Genomic DNA, 18323 nt, shown 5'->3' with positions numbered 1-18323 from the left:
CTTAGTTAATGAGGCTCTAAAGTCTACGATGTATGCGGTGTGAACCCCGGCATAATACAGTATAATAATGGGGTGACTCACATGGAAAAACCTCTAGAACAAATGGCCTCAAATTCTGATGATTTGTTTGGCACCTTGATTTATTTATTGTTCTGGTTGCTGCTCTCTCTTTCTCTCTCTGTTCTCTGTCATTTTTCCTCTTTTCCAACAAAGCTGTTTTAACCTTGTTTCATCTCTGTTCTCCTTTGTTCGAGATTTTGGAGTGCAGTTCTTTGTTTGTAATCAACTGATGGTTTGCCTCAGCATTGTTAATATGCTGCATAGTTGTATAGCTTTTGTCCAAACTGGAAGAATTCAAGTAAAGTGCTTGCCCCCAAATATAGCTCTGTCTTCTCTGTCCGAAGTGGACAGATAGAGAGGGGAGATAGAGAGACAGAGGAAGTGTAATGAGAGGACACAGATAATACATAATCAAAATATAACTTTCCAAGCTTACTGATAAAACTTATCATGCATGGGTCCGCTGTCAGCCAGGTTGAGGGACAAAAGTGGATCAGGTTGTAATTCCGCAGAGTGCAGGATCAGGTGAATGAAAGCACTGCAGGCTCCTGGAGACCAAGTAGGGTTCAGACAGCTTTGGTGGCACTAGACAGTCTGACACACCTCCATCCCACGCAAACAACTATCTTCACACCTGCCTTAATGTGCCTTAATCTCCCAGCACTCTTCTTTCACAAAACCAGTTTATTCCTATCCCTGTAAACTTTCACCTTTGTCTCGTTCCAAATGAAATTCTTTTCTTGCTTGAAATACACTTCTGTTGCAGTTGCAGACGTTTTCAATTACAGACAGTTCAGCAGACAGCTGCACAACAATTAAAACAGTAACATAAATGAAAATGGAAACCAATTAAGACCACTAGGAACATATTTTCCCTTTGTCTTCTTTTTATTTTGGGATTCAACCGATTCAAGCGTCTCTCTCTCTCTCTGTCCCCCCATCTCTCTCTCTCTCTCTCTCTCTGTTAGCCCCCTTCTGGGTGTCTGTACCAGCTGTCAGTGCCTCCATCACGCAGTTGGCGGATGAAGAAAATCGATCAGTGCTCTCTGAGTTCTTGGAAAGGGAGAAAGAGAACCACTGTGAGGACTGCAAATTACAATTACGGCCTGCGGACAGCCTCCACCTCTCCCCTCCTGACTCCGCTCGTTCGCTTCTTCGCTTTTTATTTCCCGTCCTGGCAGAGCACAACGAGTAACAATTCGATGAAAACAGGAAAAGCAGAGCTTCTCCACACGCAGGTGTCAGTGAAGGCCAGGCAAGTCTTTGTTGCCAGAACCTTGAGACAAAGTTCATCTGTATACTGTATATCATTTTCACCCATTACTGACCTGTTGAAGATGGAAACTAAAACGGACAGCCTACAGACTCCGACAGATATCGTTAGCAATTCTGCACCCCCATTTAACACATATACCATAGATAATAAATAATAATAATATATACATAACATCTAACGTGCATACATACGTATATGTATGTATAAACATATATCATGGTAAAGCAAGGCCTGACTATATATATATATATATATATATATGTGTGTGTGTGTGTGTGTATGTGTATATATATATATATATATATGTGTGTGTGTGTGTGTAATGCATTGCAAGTTAACTGCAGTAAAGCTGCACATCTGATTTACGACCTCTACGTGTAAATGGAAGGAGAGAGTCAGCTAAGGTTATCACTAGACTTCTTGCCATAGAGGAGCAGACACTCTTATAGCATCTAGAATGAGGGAGATGTGTTTCGGTGTTTCTGATGTCTTTCCAAGAAAAGACAAACATGTTTTCAGTTTATTAGACTCATGCATCTTGTTCTAGTACCCAGTCATTCAGAAGGGTTGGTAATGGTTCTGATGACTGTGGCTTGTGTGAAGGTAGGCTTCAAACGTTCCATAAAAGAGATGTCACTGCATATTCCTGAGACATAATTTGTCCAACACCTGATCCAAGATCATTTCACTTGCCTGCAGTCCTAACCACAGTAATTCAAGTAAAAGTTGGACACTAATCCAGGATAAGCTCTTTCCAGTGAAACACCTCTAAGCCCTGGACTTCGACATCAGCAAAATGTGCCCAGTTGGATAAACTGAACGTACCAGAAACCTAAAATAAAATTCATACAATATCCAGCTAGTAACAGTGTAATAATATACTGCCTACAACAGCAATAATGATGTATCAGCAACAACAACAATAATCATAATAATCATCGTATCTATTACAGTAAACAAAAAAAAAAAGCCATCCATTTGCACTGTGGCTAAGCATCAGCGGAGACAGATCAATGTTAAATTGAGCAGGCTGAGCACAGGGACGCAAGCTCCTGGCTCTTTCTGTCAGCCTCAGCAACATCAGAGGCGCGTGGGCACTCCGGATTGGGACTGCGTAAGGAGGAGGAGGGGAGCTCTCGCCGAGAGGAGAGGAGAAGGAGACTGATAGAGGCGGTGGTCATGCTGCCGTTAAGTGCACTGCCGCGCTGGTCCGTGGCAGCTGACAGTGATGCAGTGCGTTTCACTGGGGCAATAATAACTCAGGAAATTTCACTATCAGCTGTCACAAATATCCCCTATAAAGGTCGGTTCAGTTTAAGAAACACTTATTACGGTGTGTTGCTCAGACAGTTTATAAGCCGATCCATTAAGAATGAGACACGAAAGAATGCCTGAACTGATGCTCAGCACTGAAGTGGCACAAGTGCCTATTTACAACTGGCGGCTCCTACTGGGCTGGAGGTCCATGACAAATCATCAAAATTATTATATACATGGGGGCTATAGCACATAGTCTGTCATCCTTAGCTGAGGCTGTTGCAAAACGAGGAAGAACACTGTAATACAGACTGTAGAACATGGCAGCTGATTGCAGCCCGTGGCTTTGTTCAAAAGATAGACTGACCTTCGGAGGACAGGGTGAAAACCTCCTTAGGGATGAAGAGCTTGTCCTCAGAGGACCGAGCCCAGTCCTTCATGCCCCTCCTCCCCTTCATGGGAAAGTTGATGTCGCTGGAAACCGCCGAAACTGGCTCACGCTGGATAGTGACAACTGGAGTGGGAGGCGGGGAGGGAGGGAGAGCGAGAGAGCGAGAGAGAGAGAGGCAGAGAGAGATAGAGAGAATGAGAAAGAGAATTGGGAGCCATTCAAATGAAAGTTCAGAAAAGCATGCACACGCCTCCCACACTCACATTATACTAAACTATTCAGAATTCAGATGGCACACAAGCATAATTAATTTAATCGTGCAATTTTTCTTTCTCTCTGTCAGATACTCAGACAAGCATCTACAAACAAACTACCACCGACATATACATTAACACGCGCACACATCCACACACATCCACATACACACAAACATACAATTCTCAGGGTCATAAGGTCTTTGTATTACAGTAGGGCAGAGGCGTGATACAGAGGGAAGTAACAGGTAGTTGGCAGTGTTGAGTGGATACTGAGAAGCGGAGGGGGTGTGGGGGTTTGACACTTACTGAGGTTGTTGGTGAAGAAGAGTGAGTTCTGGAAGGCCTTCTGTGCCTCCCCGATGAGATGGATGAAGTCTTCCACCACTCGCATCAGCAACATAGACCCGGGAGAGACCTGAGACAGAGAAATACTTTCACTGACTTTAACCATCATTCCATTCCACACGCATGCATGCATGCACGCGCACACACACACACACACACTCACACACACAAACACATGCGAGCACACACATACACACACACAAAAACGCATGCGCACACACACGCACACACACAAACACACACACACAAACACATGCACGCACACACATACACACACACAAAAACGCATGCGCACACACACGCACACACACGCACACACACGAACGCACACACACACACACACACATGCACACACACGCACAAAACACACACTCATGCATATGCAAACACACACACACACACGCACACACACACAAAGAAGTAAAATCCTGCATGCTGACTTAATTTTAAGCACATTTTATAGGGCAACACATTTACTTTTTTATTTTTAGTTTGTTTTCAATTTATTTCAACCAGCTTCCACTATTTTACTAATGTCTCTTACACCATTTTAAGAAATGTCTACAATAGTAATACATAACTGTGATAATTGTGATTCTAATGGTCATGCAATTCTGTCATTCCTCAACATGCCATAATCATTTGGTTTATATTCATCTACATAAGTTACCATTTCCGTATTTATGTTTTCTATATGATCAGTCTACAAAAATAAACAGTATCAATTATCAACATCAACCTTTTGTCTCATCACCATAATTTTCATTCACAGCACCACCTTTATCATAGTCATCATTATCATAATCAGGATAATTACCATTGTTGTCATTTATGCCAGACATTCCTATGCACTCCAATCAACTGTATAAATGAATAGCTAATCGCATTCGCAATCTTCACGGGCAGGCTAGAATGTGCTAACAATTCAGACTGACAAGATATCCCACAATGCATCTGCAACCCTATCTTCCACTCTGCAGAGGCTAATCAAAAGGACGGATACCTGTGATGGCTTTCCATATGCTTATTGCTAACCTGCATTTGCTTTCTCAGACTGTGCCAATTTAGTCATATTTACTGTAAATCTGTTCAAACCACTGGTCCAGATGAGTAATTAGAGATCCAGATGGTATACAGTAAAACTCTGTGACGCAGGGGTAAAAAGGGTGGTGGGGCAGGCTGAGGCAAAGTAAGAAGCTCTGCACACTAGTACAAGCAGCATGTACACACACATACACACACACATGAACACATACACACACACAAGCACATACATGCAAACACGCACACACACACACACCTATGCACGCGCACACACACACCTATGAATGTACACACACACACACACCCATGCATGCACACAAACGCACATACACACACTCTCTCTTTTTCTGTCTAACCTCTGTCTGACAGGCACATGTAAAGTATTTGAAACATCTCTCCTTCAAACAAGTTCACATGCAGACATTCTCTGGAACATATTTCTCTAACAGATATTTTTTTTTCTCTCCTTTCTTCTCTAAAACTGTTTCAGTGAAGCTAATTATACAGGTAATGAGAACAATTAATCAAATGTGAAGCCCAACACCCCGTTAATGCTAAAGCTCTCCTAGCTGGCACCTGGAAGTCAGAGAAAAAAAAAACACCGCAAAGATTGTGACAATGAACCCTTGGCATCCAGGTCACCATGCCTTCCAGCTACCCTTGAAACAGGAATTCTCAGCGGAGGTGAGAGAAGCACATTTGCTCAGCGAAGATGGCTATAAGCAAAACTGCGAGACAATGGGCTCAGCTGGAAGGTTAGGGTCCTAATTACAGGGTCATCACAAAAACGGTTTCCACTTACGCAGCTACAGACCATTGTGTTTTGACCACAGAATGAAAGTAATCAAACCCTGTTTGAAGAGGAAAGATGCAACATGGCACACAAGTGGGGGTTGAGGATTTATCGACGCCATATATATGGCGCAAAAGCATCCATGAACAGACTAATGCCCTTTTTACACATCTCCCCATTTATGTACACAGCTGGAGGCATCATAGGAGGTTTAAACTGACTGTGTTGCCATGGCAACAATGCCACAAAGCTGCAGGTATTTTTGGCTGTCGAGTAAATGACCCAGCTTTAAATATAACATCTGAGCAGGTCTGATCAACTGTAACTGGCCATACAGTATGCCTCAGGAAATAATGGCAGTTAAAGGCTTGTAGGGTATCTGGGACGGCCCTTTTCCACAGCCTAGCCCTCTTTCCTACATTGTGCCTTGACTCCATTTAGCCCAATTAGACTCTCTCTCTCTCTCTCTCTCCCTCCCTCCCTCACCCCTTCCCTCCCTCCCTCTCTCTCTCTCTCTCTCTCTCTCTCTCACACACACTCTCACATACACGCACCTGCACACACAGCAGGAAGACGTCCCTACCTGGTGAGCATCTTCCCACTTTTCACGATTTTCCATGTCCAACATAAAGCTAACTACCTGGAAGAATTTCTGCAAGGGGGAAGAGGGAATCATGTTAATGAAAAAGTAAGGCGAGTGAGTAGGAGACAGTAGAATGTAAGAAAGTGTAAAGAAAGAAGCAAATCAGAAGGGAAAGGTAAAAGAAACAACAGGGAGAGGAAATGGTAGAGGAAAAGGAGGAGAAAATAAACAAGCAAAGTAAACAAGCCAAGTGAAATAATTAAATATTAGTTTAGTTCATTTTAAGCACAATGTAAACATCATAAAAGGTAGGATAATGCAGCCAGAGGTGAATAATTAACCTCCGGTGCACTCCTTTATCCTGTAATGAAAGCAAATGAATAAGTCAAGCATGACTGAGTCATTCTCAGTGTCACCACGTGACACACTTGTGTCTTTTGGAGAGAGGTGTCACAATACTCAATGCTGCCAGATGGCATAGGTCATTTCCCTCTCTGAGTTAAGAGACTGACAGTATGACCCCGCTGTAATCACACTGGAGGATGGGTTTGACCTCATCAGACCCTGGAAGCAGTCGCAGTGACACTGGGCTGAGGGGAATGATCCCTGGCCTGGTTTTACTCTGGGAATGTGTGAGTGTTCATGCGTGCGCGTGTGCGCGTGCGTACGCGTTTGCTGACCTGCACGTCGTCGGGAGCTGGAATATAGGTTGCTCGCTTGAAGGTGTCCGTCACATTTCGGAGAATCTCCACAGAGAATAAGAGGTCGCCGCTGTAATAGCTTTTCCGGGACATTAACTCGTGAAGACTCCTCACGATCTGAGACATGCCCTCCCCTGCTAGGGTCCTCTGACCCTTCGCAAGATGCTCTCGAAGCTGCAGAGGGAAGAGAGCCAAGCCGAGCACAACCCCGGTTACACTGGGAGAGACCAGAGACTCCTGGAGAAACCAGCTGGGTGACACAAACTGGGAGAGACCATCAGCTATGCTGTAGAAACCTGCTAGGTCAGATACCTGGAAAGACCAGGAACTAGACTGGCTGGGCTAGCCAAAAGAGACATACTGGGAAAATCAACAGTGTCAGACAAATCTGGAAAGACAAGTTGAGTTACACTGAATTAACCCTAGGTGGATGTACTAAATATGTATTAACTAGACCTGTAAGAGCCCCTTATTTGTTTGTGATAGGTATATGCAAATCATTTCTCTGGGTTTATTTTCAAATATTTTTTTACTCCATACGCCAGATATAAGTTCATACTACACAACAGTACTGTACTCCTTGCATACTCACACAAGTTGCAAACTCACTCATGTCACACTCATGCTTTTTCAGTGATTACAGCGGCTTTTCTAACCTTGTTAAGATCAGCACATTCACATCAGTCCCTCTGAGTGATGCCAGTGATTGGGTAGAACTAGAGATAATTTATCACAAAGTAAAGACTGCACACTGGACAGAGCTTTACATTCAACAAGAAGGAGAGATATTCTAAAGTAAAGCATATCTCGTCCACCATCTCATGACTATTTTTAGGCCGTTTGGAAAGAGTTCTCTGTCAGTCAGGCAGTCCCCCAATGGACTGCCTGAGGTTGTCACAGTTTTTGTTCAGACTCCGGAACAGCCTAGGTATGTACTAAGGACACCTCTCGCATTTCGAGAGTACACACACGGCTCTGTTTGTTCCCCTTGACATGTCACGGTGAGCGCAGTCTTGCCTGACCGTACGGGGCACAACACGTGCTTCTCTTCAACAGAATTCAAATTAAAATACTCTATTAGGCAGCTCTAAGGCAGCATGTGACAAGCCTGGGATTAAATTAATTTAATGTATTTTGCGTGAGACGAAAGAGGAGCTGAGTTATGTCCGGAGGGCCATAGAGGGTGGAGGTGATGGACAGCTAAACTGAGGGGTGATTAACTCGATCTTGTTAGAGGATGTCTGATGGTGAAGGCACCCTCGCTCCAGGTCCTCACTCTAAACCCCCTTTGGCATCCTGCAGGGTCTCTGACATCTCCAGGGACCTATCTACCCCCAAAGGCAAACAGGAAGTGAGGACCCCTACGGGAGGATACAAAAATAGCTGGCGTGCTCCTGGACGTCCAGGCGAGGAGTCGCCTTCCAAGGTGTTGACGGGGGATTGAGGTGGACAAGCTGTAAGCTTGTTGTAGTGAAAAACAATTGTGTAGAAATGTGAAATCATTTTGTGTGGGTGTCTGGGGGGAGAGGGGTTCATGCTCTGGTCTGAGGAAGGCTTCATGGCGGGCCGACTGTCGCATGTTCTGTTGATGCAGAAGTGTGTTCCATAGTAACTGCCAAATTCACCTGCTAACAACTCTGTGGATTGAATGTAGTGACAAGCAGAGACATTACTTGGCCCATGGAGGCCTGTTTCTAAGTCCTGTCATAAGGCCCTCTCCTCTCCGTTCAGCGCTGCCCCACCAGCCATTTGCCTACATTGGCCTATGGGACACTGGAATTTCAACACCACCAACAGCTTATGAGGTAAACATTGAACCTTATGCTCAAAAAAATGTATAAAAATTAGTTTGTTCTGTCAAGCACTCTCAACTGGGCATTTGAATAGCTGTGTTTCAATAAAACAAACATTAAACCTCCACTGCGTGCAGACTATGCATTTCCATAGCCTTTGGGAATGGCAAAGGACGTGTGACACTTGCTCTGAGGAAAATGTAAAATCTGTTTATTTAAAAAGAATTCCACCATAAAATGAATGTGTACATGTATAAGAGTACATTAAACCATGCTAGTTCATTGTTTTCCACCAAACTAATTGATTTAGTGAAAATTAACATATAGCATAATGTTAATGATAATGGATAACGTTAGCAACATATAATAACAATCAATATTTGTTTTAACTTGTTCCATTCTCTTAATGCCATTGCATGCATAGAGAGACAAAGGCTTAGAGACGAAGGCTCCTAAATGTGTTTAGGGGAAAAATGTATCCGTCAAATCTAACATCAGAGCATGTGCTTTGTAGCCTGGTGGGTGGGAGTAAGTTATCCATTCCCCCACATGGGAGAGAGTTCATACATATTCTCCACATGCACCTAGCCTACGTGAATAGATTTCAATAAATTAGCTGTGAAAAAAAATATCGAGCCTGTCTCTGGTTCATTCATGGCCATTTTCGTTCCTTTTTTAACGGGCACATGAACAGTGAAACATACACTGCCTACTGATATTTTAGCGTGATATAGACAGAAATGCGACTATGAATACATCAATTTTCACTATTACCATTTCTACTGCCAGTCAAAATGAGATGCTTTCAGTAGGGGGTTTATTTCACTTCCTGTGTAGTTACACGGTCTAAACAGTGCTCGAGTCAATTACCTCAATTCCCACTGCCAATCTAATGCAAGCATAAACTTAATACACTGTTTACTGAAAACGTTTAAGTCAAACATTTGAGTTATTCTTTATAAAGCACATGCTTGCTTGAGCAGCCATCATGCATCTAAATCGCCCAATATTTATTGTAGGCATTGTACAAACAGATTTCATTTCAGAAATCACAATGTGTTCATTATAGAACCAGATTTCATCCTCCATGAGGCCCACTGAACTCAGTCAGATCCATTTCACCACATGTAGGACATTTAATTATTACCTCTAACTCTGCATCTGCCCTCAGGCAGGGATAACTTGGAACAAGATGACGAAAAACCAGAATCGATATGTTCTATAATTTGGAACCGGTTCCTCGGTTCCGCTTTTGGTATCGGTTCCCGAGAATCGCTTTAGCAATTCTTGCCGATCACTTGGGTAATGTTACTCGCTAGCAAGCTAGCCACTAAAGAAAGAAAATCTAGGTTTATGTGTTCAGTTCAGTTTATTTTACTACTAAAGATCTAATAAAAATAAAATGTCGCTTCAGTGTGGTAAAGTACCTATGATTTGAATAACTGTGATTTATACAGTTGAATCATAGCAAGTTATTTCAAACATGGTCACAACGTATATTTGGTTTTCATAGTAAAACCGGCAAGAAGATATTTTTTTATATCCGTTGTGAGAGATAATGGGGGAGAGGAGGTGAAGGCGTTAAGCCAGGCAGGGGGAAATATTTAGTTGACTTTCCCTCATATGACAGCTGTTACGGATATTCTCCACAACTACGGATTTCAATAAATTATCTGACAAAATTATCACGCTGGTCTCCTGCAATAAACAATAAACGGCAATGTCCATTCATTGCCATTTATTGTTGCTTTTCTAAACGATGTATCAACAGTGAAATGACCTGCTTGACGTGGAATACAGACAGAAGTTGCATATGTGGGCCAGAGAAATCAATTTGCAGTATGACCAGGGTTTTAGCCACTTCACGTGTCATGTTACAGTGTCTACAAAGTTTACGTCAGTTACGTCAGTTCTCACAGTCATTGTACCACAAGCATGGACTTGTAAACTGTTTTGCAGCAGTTTACAAAACAGAAGTAGCAGTAAGCTAACGTTAGGCAGCTTTTTTAAGTAGTGTCAATGCGTCTAGTGTTGGGTTTGGCTGACATTTTTCAGTGATCAGAGATTTAAACGTGGTCTCTGGTGTAATTTTAAAAAGCAAACTGCTAATGGCTAAGTGGTTAGCGACCCGACATCACACACAGGGCTATATTTCCCGTTTTTTGTTTTGTACAGTTGTATATATTGCTGTAAATATCATTGTTGTTGTTATTGTTGCTGTTCTCATTAGTAATTTCCTTAAGTTATTTGAGTATGTTCTTTACATTTCTTTCCTGCCAAAAGGTAGTTTTGCCCAGCTTGAAAAGCCACCAGGCTAGGTGTGAAGTAAATAATATTTGCAGCAGTGTTAGCCTGCTGTTAGCAAAATAATTCTATTGGTTGGAAAACGGCATCGGAATTCAGTGGATCCAGTGTCGTTTAAGAGAGAAATGTGTCCGGATAAAAATGTCCAGGTTTTAAATGCCAGTTTAAATCACAGACTGTGACGGGGATGGTTATGTGAAACTCCCATTTATTTCCTCCATAGAGAATTTATGCATCGACCCGAAAATCCTTGTAGTTCTTCAAAAATGAGGATCGGTAGAGAAGTACATCATTATAATGCATACCTTTAACAAACTTCACACCTTTCACTACCGATATCTCTGTACAGAGATTGCTTTGGCCAGCCATACACTTACACCTTGATCTGTTAAATGAGCTAAATTTTTGCAGTGGAATTTCTTTTTAAAATGAAAAACAATCCTTAGCATGCTCCTTGAATGAGAACGTAATTTAGGCATTAAAATCAGAATGGGCTATTATAACATTTTAACACAGGCCTAGGCTACACATCCAAAATGTCCTTTATGAAAAACATAGGCCATTTTACAGATATACTGTAGCATGTCTGGAATAGGCTATTGGCAGATTAACCTTGTTCTTGTAGACAAATTGATTGATTAAATCAATGCTAATGTGAAATCTCACCACAGTCACAATTATGACTGGCACGCATGTTTTGCTGGGAACCCACACATTGCCACTGTTCTTTGACATGGGGAACTTTGTTTCGGTTATGTAAATAGCCATCTGATGAAAAACATGTTTTAAGCGTACAAAAATGGCAAGTCATTCATTCAAACCCTAGGCCTGCCTTTAAAAGTATTGATAAGATGCCAAGTTACAAGAAACAATAATGGCTATCTTAACTCACACAAATTAAACAAGCTGTGTTCCAAGGCTACGTGGCTTGCCGTAACTTTTATCTCATTTCCTTTCTAGTTCTTGTACAATTTTATTAGCAGTCCCCATACTCAGAGAGCTAGGAGATATCATGAGCTAGCCTGCTAACAACTGATATCACAGCCACCAAAGGGAGACTTCTTGACTACCTTTACAACTCCACAGCAGTGCAGCACTTTTGTTCTACGGTCTATGTGCAGCACTCTGAGTTATGCGTGTCAGTTGCAGTTTGCAAGGTTTATTATGAAATGCCGCGGGTGAAAAAAAAACATGACTGATTTAGGGCAATCTTAAAAAATTTAAATCTTATTAACATTTTTCAAAAATTCTCATGGGCATTTAGGGCTCCTATGATTGGTGGGGCCCGTTTCATTTCTAACTGTTGAAATTGCTACGACATGCCATGGTAACAAGTGGAATGATTACGCAAGGGCAAGTCCTTTTTGCACAAGAACAGCAGTTTACCCTCCATGGTAAGCATCAGTGAAACCATCAAGGTCTCACAGTGTATAATGTGAGAGCAGAGACAGAACCGGCACTTACTGATAGATGTAAATATCTGAATTCGTGTGAGATGCATCGGGCGAAGCTCGGAGGACCCCAGTAAGCAACTCCTTTAGAGTCCAGCAAACAACGACGACTAGCAGATCCTGTGAAGAAAAGAAAAAAGCAGGCATATGAATGTAGGGTCACAGAGGGAAGTTAACAGAGACAGACATTATCACACGAAAACAATGAACCATTGGCTGACAGAGAGAGGTAAATGGTGAATTCTGCAGATTCTCAGAGATAAGCGGGAGGCTGACATACTGTACTCACACATAATGTTTAACATACACAAATGAACAGGCAGTTGCCAGGCCAACACCACTGAAACACTGCACTTGAACCTCCTTGCAGAAGCACATTGAAACAACTTCTCCAAGACTTTACTTTAGGAACATTTATTACTGTCACAAGTTGACCTTATTCTATGTGTAGTTCTGCGGTTATTTCAAAGGAATCATTTATTAGCCGTTTCTGTTTTTATTATGAATAAATCAATGTCTGCCCTGGGTGTGTTCCTGCAATCATTTCTGGATATACGACCATGGCATTTCCGCAAAAGTAAACTAAAAAATACAACATAAATCTTTTAACGACTCAATACAGCACTTTTTCAGCCTCATTTCCTGTCAAAGTGTAATATAAAGGTAATTTTTATTCATCTTGGGGCGTTACTTGCTTGGGATGGAACATTATACTGTACAGCATGTTTAATAAGCGTGCATTTATGTGGGAATGGGCGGTGACTGGGCGTGCCCACCAGTTGCATTTGATGGACACTTGTTGTAGACGGTTTCTCCTGCCGAGGCTCTTTTCCAGGTCATGGACACGAGATACTCATCACGACAGAGTTCATGAGGTGCTGAGGGGTGCAATACATACAAACAATCATTTTTAAAGCCTGTCACTACCCAAAACATTCACAAATAAACACATGAATGCACAATCACCCTCTTCTCCCATACAGAAAATGTATCATTTTAATATATCTGGTTATAATACATGTAGTTCCCATATATATCAATAAATCATTTTGTTCTACATCTCAAGAACAGATGTAATCACTTTTCGCCATTCCCTAAACACTCACACATGCAGACCCTTTCCCGCCCTCCTTCTCCCTTCTCTCTTGCTCTCTGTTGAGTCTATCATACACTCACACACAAATACAAAGTATTTATTTCGCCAAATTTTATCATGCTCAGAGTAACATGCACAAAAATATTCAGGCCGCTCACCAACACACATCCACTTCCTTCTCACTCACTTTCCAAATAGACACTTTCTCTCGTTTGTCTCCCTCCCTGCCCCCCACCACACACACTGTCAATTGAGAATGTGCCCCCCCCCCCCTTTTTGTTCACTCTCTCTCTATCACTCTCTCTCTCTGTGGGAGAGGTGCACGGTACGGATATACTGTAGAGAGAACGAGGTGGGGTAGGAGATGGAAAAAAAAGGAGGCAGAGATGTGCAAAACAGCTTCTTTTTCATCTAAATATATGTTCCCAACCAAATTATTAGGCAGATCTTTGTCTTTAATATCAACACTATCAAAGACCAGTGCTGTATACCAGCTCTGCAGCAGCGGCTGACATTTATTTAATCTATTGCCTCCCGAAGCAACAGTCAAAGGCACGCTTATTAAAATCTGCTGCCTACTGCAGTGCCTGACACCCTGACAAATCGCACCGAGCAGCACTCTGAAAAATTCCCCGTTGCCAGTGAGAATCTTCCTACGGAGAAGGGGGAAGAGAAGGAGAGAAAAAAAAAGCGAAAGCGCCAACGAGAGCGGAGTTTGGGACGTGAATACACCTGCGGCCGGACGGGTAACTGGTGAGAGACGATGAGAGGTTATTACAGAGCTGGTATCTGATCTGGCCCTCTGGGACATCTGTAAATTATGTGGGTGGGGAGAGTGAGGGCTATAGATGGATGGGGGGGGGGGCTGGGGGGTAAAGAGAGAACGTGGGCTACATGTGGATGACGGTATGCTCAAATGTCAATAATAGACAGCCAAAGGTGAGGGAGACCAGTTTTAAAAATGCAGTGGAGGCACATGATGAAAATAATCTCACGTGTACATTGTACCGAGCTATTTAAATTCTGCACAATTGTGGTTCATCTGTGCACACAATCTCTCCCTCTGTTGGATACACAGACACTCATGCCAACCCTCACAATATAGACACATGGACTGACACACACATTCACACACGTGTGCACACACACACACACACACAAACATACACACACACAGATTCATACACCCACCTGGACACTTCTTGTCATTGCAGGAGCGCACCTCTTCTCCAGACCCATCACAGGGGTACCCCTGCACGCCAGTGGCCTGGCACATTCGGAACCTGCGCTGCCACCCCGAATCACAGGTCTTAGAACACAGGCTCCAATGGTTCCAGGGTCCCCACGTCCCATCGCCTGGAGAGAGGGAGAAGCGAGGAAAAGGAAGGAGGAGGAGGAAAGCAAAGAGGAATGAGGGGAGGAACACAGGTGAAAGAGGGGTCAAAGTGATTAGCAAAGTGGGAGACAGGTGATGGATATCGATTGAACCAGGGGGGAGTGAGATGAAAGAATGCGTAAGAGTGGCAGTATTGGGGGGACATGGGGGTTGAGTGTGAGAAAAAAGGATGGAAAGAACGATAGGGTGCAAGAAGTAGGAAAGATCATAGAAAAATAGAGGAAAACAGTTAAAATGGCAGTCAGAACAGCATGCACATGCTTGACTGAGAAAGCTGTAAAAAAAAAATCATTAATAAAGATTTTCTCAACAGCTAACTGATCACAAATGAGCAAAAGGCCGTATTGCTTTACAGGAAAATTGTGGCTCATCACATGAATGCAGAATGAAACAACTGAAGTCACATGATATGACAAGGTTTTTCCTCATTGCTTTGCAAACATTAATACTGACATGTTTTGGAATGATGATCATGCAATGTTTGGAATAACCATACAGAAATAAGTGCATGTAATGAATCTATGTAGAAACATATCCATGCCTTACAAAATGCGCTCTCACACATGAACACGCACACACACACACACACACTCACACAAACACTCACTCAAAATGCACGTACAGACAAAATAACAACTCCAATTGCACACTACTGCACCAGAATACTCTCAAGCTACACTGAAATCAAACAATCCTCACCATGATTTTATAGTTTTGCATTAATTTTGCATCGCAACTATTATAGAGACATAGTTAATTCAATCACATAATTTGATTCACTGAACGGGACAGAAATGGCTATATCTTGTCTAAGTTTGCCTGCGAGGTATAAATTGATCCTTTAGCATAAAGCGTGCGATAAGTGTCAGATTCCCTGGATCCGAATCCCTATCAGCTGAAGGGTAAATGCGCTGGTATCTGAGGGCCCAGCGCCGTGAATGTGTTTTAATGGGTTATGCTTCGATGACCAGCTGTCAGGAATGAGCAGTCGCAGGTCCAATTAAGCCCAGAGGAGCAGTGCACCGTGTCGAAGCTTTGTGTTGAAATGTTGAAATATACAAAACAGGCTCCCTTCAGAAATCTCACCGCACAAATTTAAGTAGCATCAAATAGCACTGTAAAATATTCTATGAACCCGCAAAACACACTGTTGGTGTGTGCGTGTATGTGTGTGTAGGTGTGTGAGTGTGTGAAAGCGCGTGTGTATGTAAGGAAGGAGGATGTTTCTCAAAATGCATATCACAGTCACATATACAGTCACTACATCTACACACATCAAATAATTAAAATAAGGTTTTTCACCATGGCTCCTGCGGTAAAATGTATGCGCATCCAGAAATGTCCTAAACATACACACTAACAAAGAGCATTCCTCCAAACCCTGCAGCTTTATTTTGTGTGTGAGCGGGTGGTGTGGAAGGGCTGGGCCAGGGCTCTGTTGCTTACCGCTGCAGTCCAGGGTTCCACACTCGCGCGTCTCTAAATGGGGCCCCTTGCACTCCGCCCAGCCGTGGACTGAAACACTGCACCGCCTCTGACGCTGCTGTGTCCCTCTGGAGCACGTCACAGAACACTGAGACCAAGGGGACCAGTCCAGCCACTGCCCTTCCACTGCGGGACAGAGAGAGGGGGAGGAGGGAGGGGAAGCAGAGAGGGGGAGGGAGTGAAAGAGAGCAAAAGTAAGAGGAGACAGAGATTTAGTCAGAGAGAAAACGGGAGGGTGTGGGAGAGGCTAAGTGGAGATAGGGAGGGAGAGAAATAGACCCGCATGCTTGCACACACACGCACACCCACACACATATGGCTACGCGCGCGCGCACACCTTCACCTACCATTAGCGTCAGGTCACATTCGCAGCGGCGCTGGCGGTGCCAGTAATCAGCGGGATCGTCTTTATAAAAGGTCGCATTTGCGTGAAAATGAGTCTGACAGCGGCGCTGCGTGTTAGGCGCTCGCTGCCGTCCCCGCGGCCCTGGGCCTAATGAGACCAGGGGAGTGATTGATTGAGCCTGATAAATGGGACAGGTCCTGGGAACCAGCAGGAGGGGGCGCCTCAGAAGGAACAGTGCCATCCTCGTTCAGGTTTTCCCTCAGATCAAAATAACCCCCCCTCCCCCCACCCGAATAATCACAAATAAACAGCAATGTGACACGGTTATTACTCTCTTAAGTCTAAGACGTATCGTGTGGCTGGACAGGCGAGGACGCTGGGTCAACATCAGATGTTTGATGCGGCTCTTATGTCAGTGCGCGGATGCTGCTGTCTTTCTTTCTTTTTTCTTTTTTTTTGATATTCCCTATTCGGTGTTCAGAGACGCCATTATCCCAGTATTGAGTACACGCACACTGATCTCTCGTCGGAATGCAGCTCCTAACGAGGGCCCAGCGGAGTTTGATAAACTCGGGGAGATTATGAGGATTTGCTTTTTGCCCCTGCGATACCGTGCATCAAAAAAACACAGTCGGAGAGAAAATCAAAGCCGCATAAACTGCAAGCAGGCAGCTAGAAACTTCACACACACCCCGAGACACGTCAGCTCCATCACGGCCAAGTGAGTACATGAGCATTTTCATCATAATTCATCTATAATTCTGTTTTTTAACGTCAACCATTTTTTTCATCCTGATTTGCCATTGATAATCATGCTTTTAGAGTCACCTGAAGCCCATGCAAGGAGCGCCACAGCTGAGGCATCCAGCCAGATGCACTTGTCTGAGATTTGACAATGATATTACTTTTTCCACAAAGCAGTACAGCACAGGGAGAGACACATCATTTGTAGGGGACAACTGATAGCCTGTGGATTATGGTGACTTGTCGGAATTAGCTAATTTCGGAAAAAACAAAGCATGGACAATTTAAACCTAACTTTGAATTCCTGGAAGTCAATTGGCTGAGGCAGAGTTGCTCAGGCATGTGACGTTTAGGCTGCAGAGTCCAGTCTACTTGTGGGAAGCACCTTCACCACCATTGATTGATCCACTCAATAGTACTTTGAGCATCATATTCTCCAAAAAATATCAGTAACTACAGATGAAAATGCAGCACTATTTCCATTATGTCTAAAGTTGAATGTTCAAAGGATATCAAAGAGTAACTCTTATTTGGAAATGAAAGCCCATACAACACAGACTGACTTAACAGTGTGGTAATCATCTTGTGATTTCCCATTTCTTTTCAATCTCCACAGGCTTCTGTGAGAAAAAGTTCTGACGGAGCGTGTCGGCCTCTGAATGACACAGTTTACAAGAGTGTGTGGGTGGCGGGTCATAAGCCCTGATGTGTCTGAGCCCCAGCACACACCACCCTCTCATCCAGGGTTCAGCACCCCACAGTGCCCAATAGACCACTAATGAAAACCAGCCCATTACCTGTTAACATGGCAATACAGGGGTTTATGAGCAGAGCCTGGTTTGTTAGTTAAATAGCATACCAGGGAAAACCAATAAAATATGACCAAAAGTATGAAATAGGCTTTTTATTCTTTATTTAAACGTTTCTGGCTTCTACATTCTAGGAGCCTGAAAGAGAGCCAATCTCTGCATACATCCCGTAGAGACTGGTTTGTATTGTAA

General features: G+C 43.2%; 1 protein-coding gene across 15 annotated transcripts in view; it reads right to left on the bottom strand.

Annotated features, from left to right (window-relative positions):
• adgrb2 (adhesion G protein-coupled receptor B2) overlaps positions 1-18323 on the bottom strand; it is a 261436-nt gene that overhangs the window by 110938 nt on the left and 132175 nt on the right. For all 15 annotated transcript variants that reach the window (XR_004766568.1, XM_035429761.1, XM_035429760.1 and 12 more), the window contains 8 exons: positions 16194-16358; positions 14543-14707; positions 13032-13133; positions 12269-12375; positions 6687-6881; positions 6007-6075; positions 3548-3656; positions 2961-3107 (listed from right to left, as the gene is read on the bottom strand). Coding sequence is in view for 14 of the 15 variants with exons in the window: in XM_035429761.1 (XP_035285652.1) it covers positions 2961-3107; positions 3548-3656; positions 6007-6075; positions 6687-6881; positions 12269-12375; positions 13032-13133; positions 14543-14707; positions 16194-16358 (1059 nt within the window). In the remaining variant the exon portion in view is untranslated. The remainder of the gene's footprint in view (positions 1-2960; positions 3108-3547; positions 3657-6006; positions 6076-6686; positions 6882-12268; positions 12376-13031; positions 13134-14542; positions 14708-16193; positions 16359-18323) is intronic.

This window comes from Anguilla anguilla, chromosome 8, assembly GCF_013347855.1.
Source record: "Anguilla anguilla isolate fAngAng1 chromosome 8, fAngAng1.pri, whole genome shotgun sequence".
In the NCBI taxonomy this organism is placed as follows: Eukaryota; Metazoa; Chordata; class Actinopteri; order Anguilliformes; family Anguillidae; genus Anguilla; species Anguilla anguilla.
The sequence above is the reverse complement of the archived record's forward strand: the minus strand, read 5'-3'. Positions and strand labels throughout refer to the sequence as shown.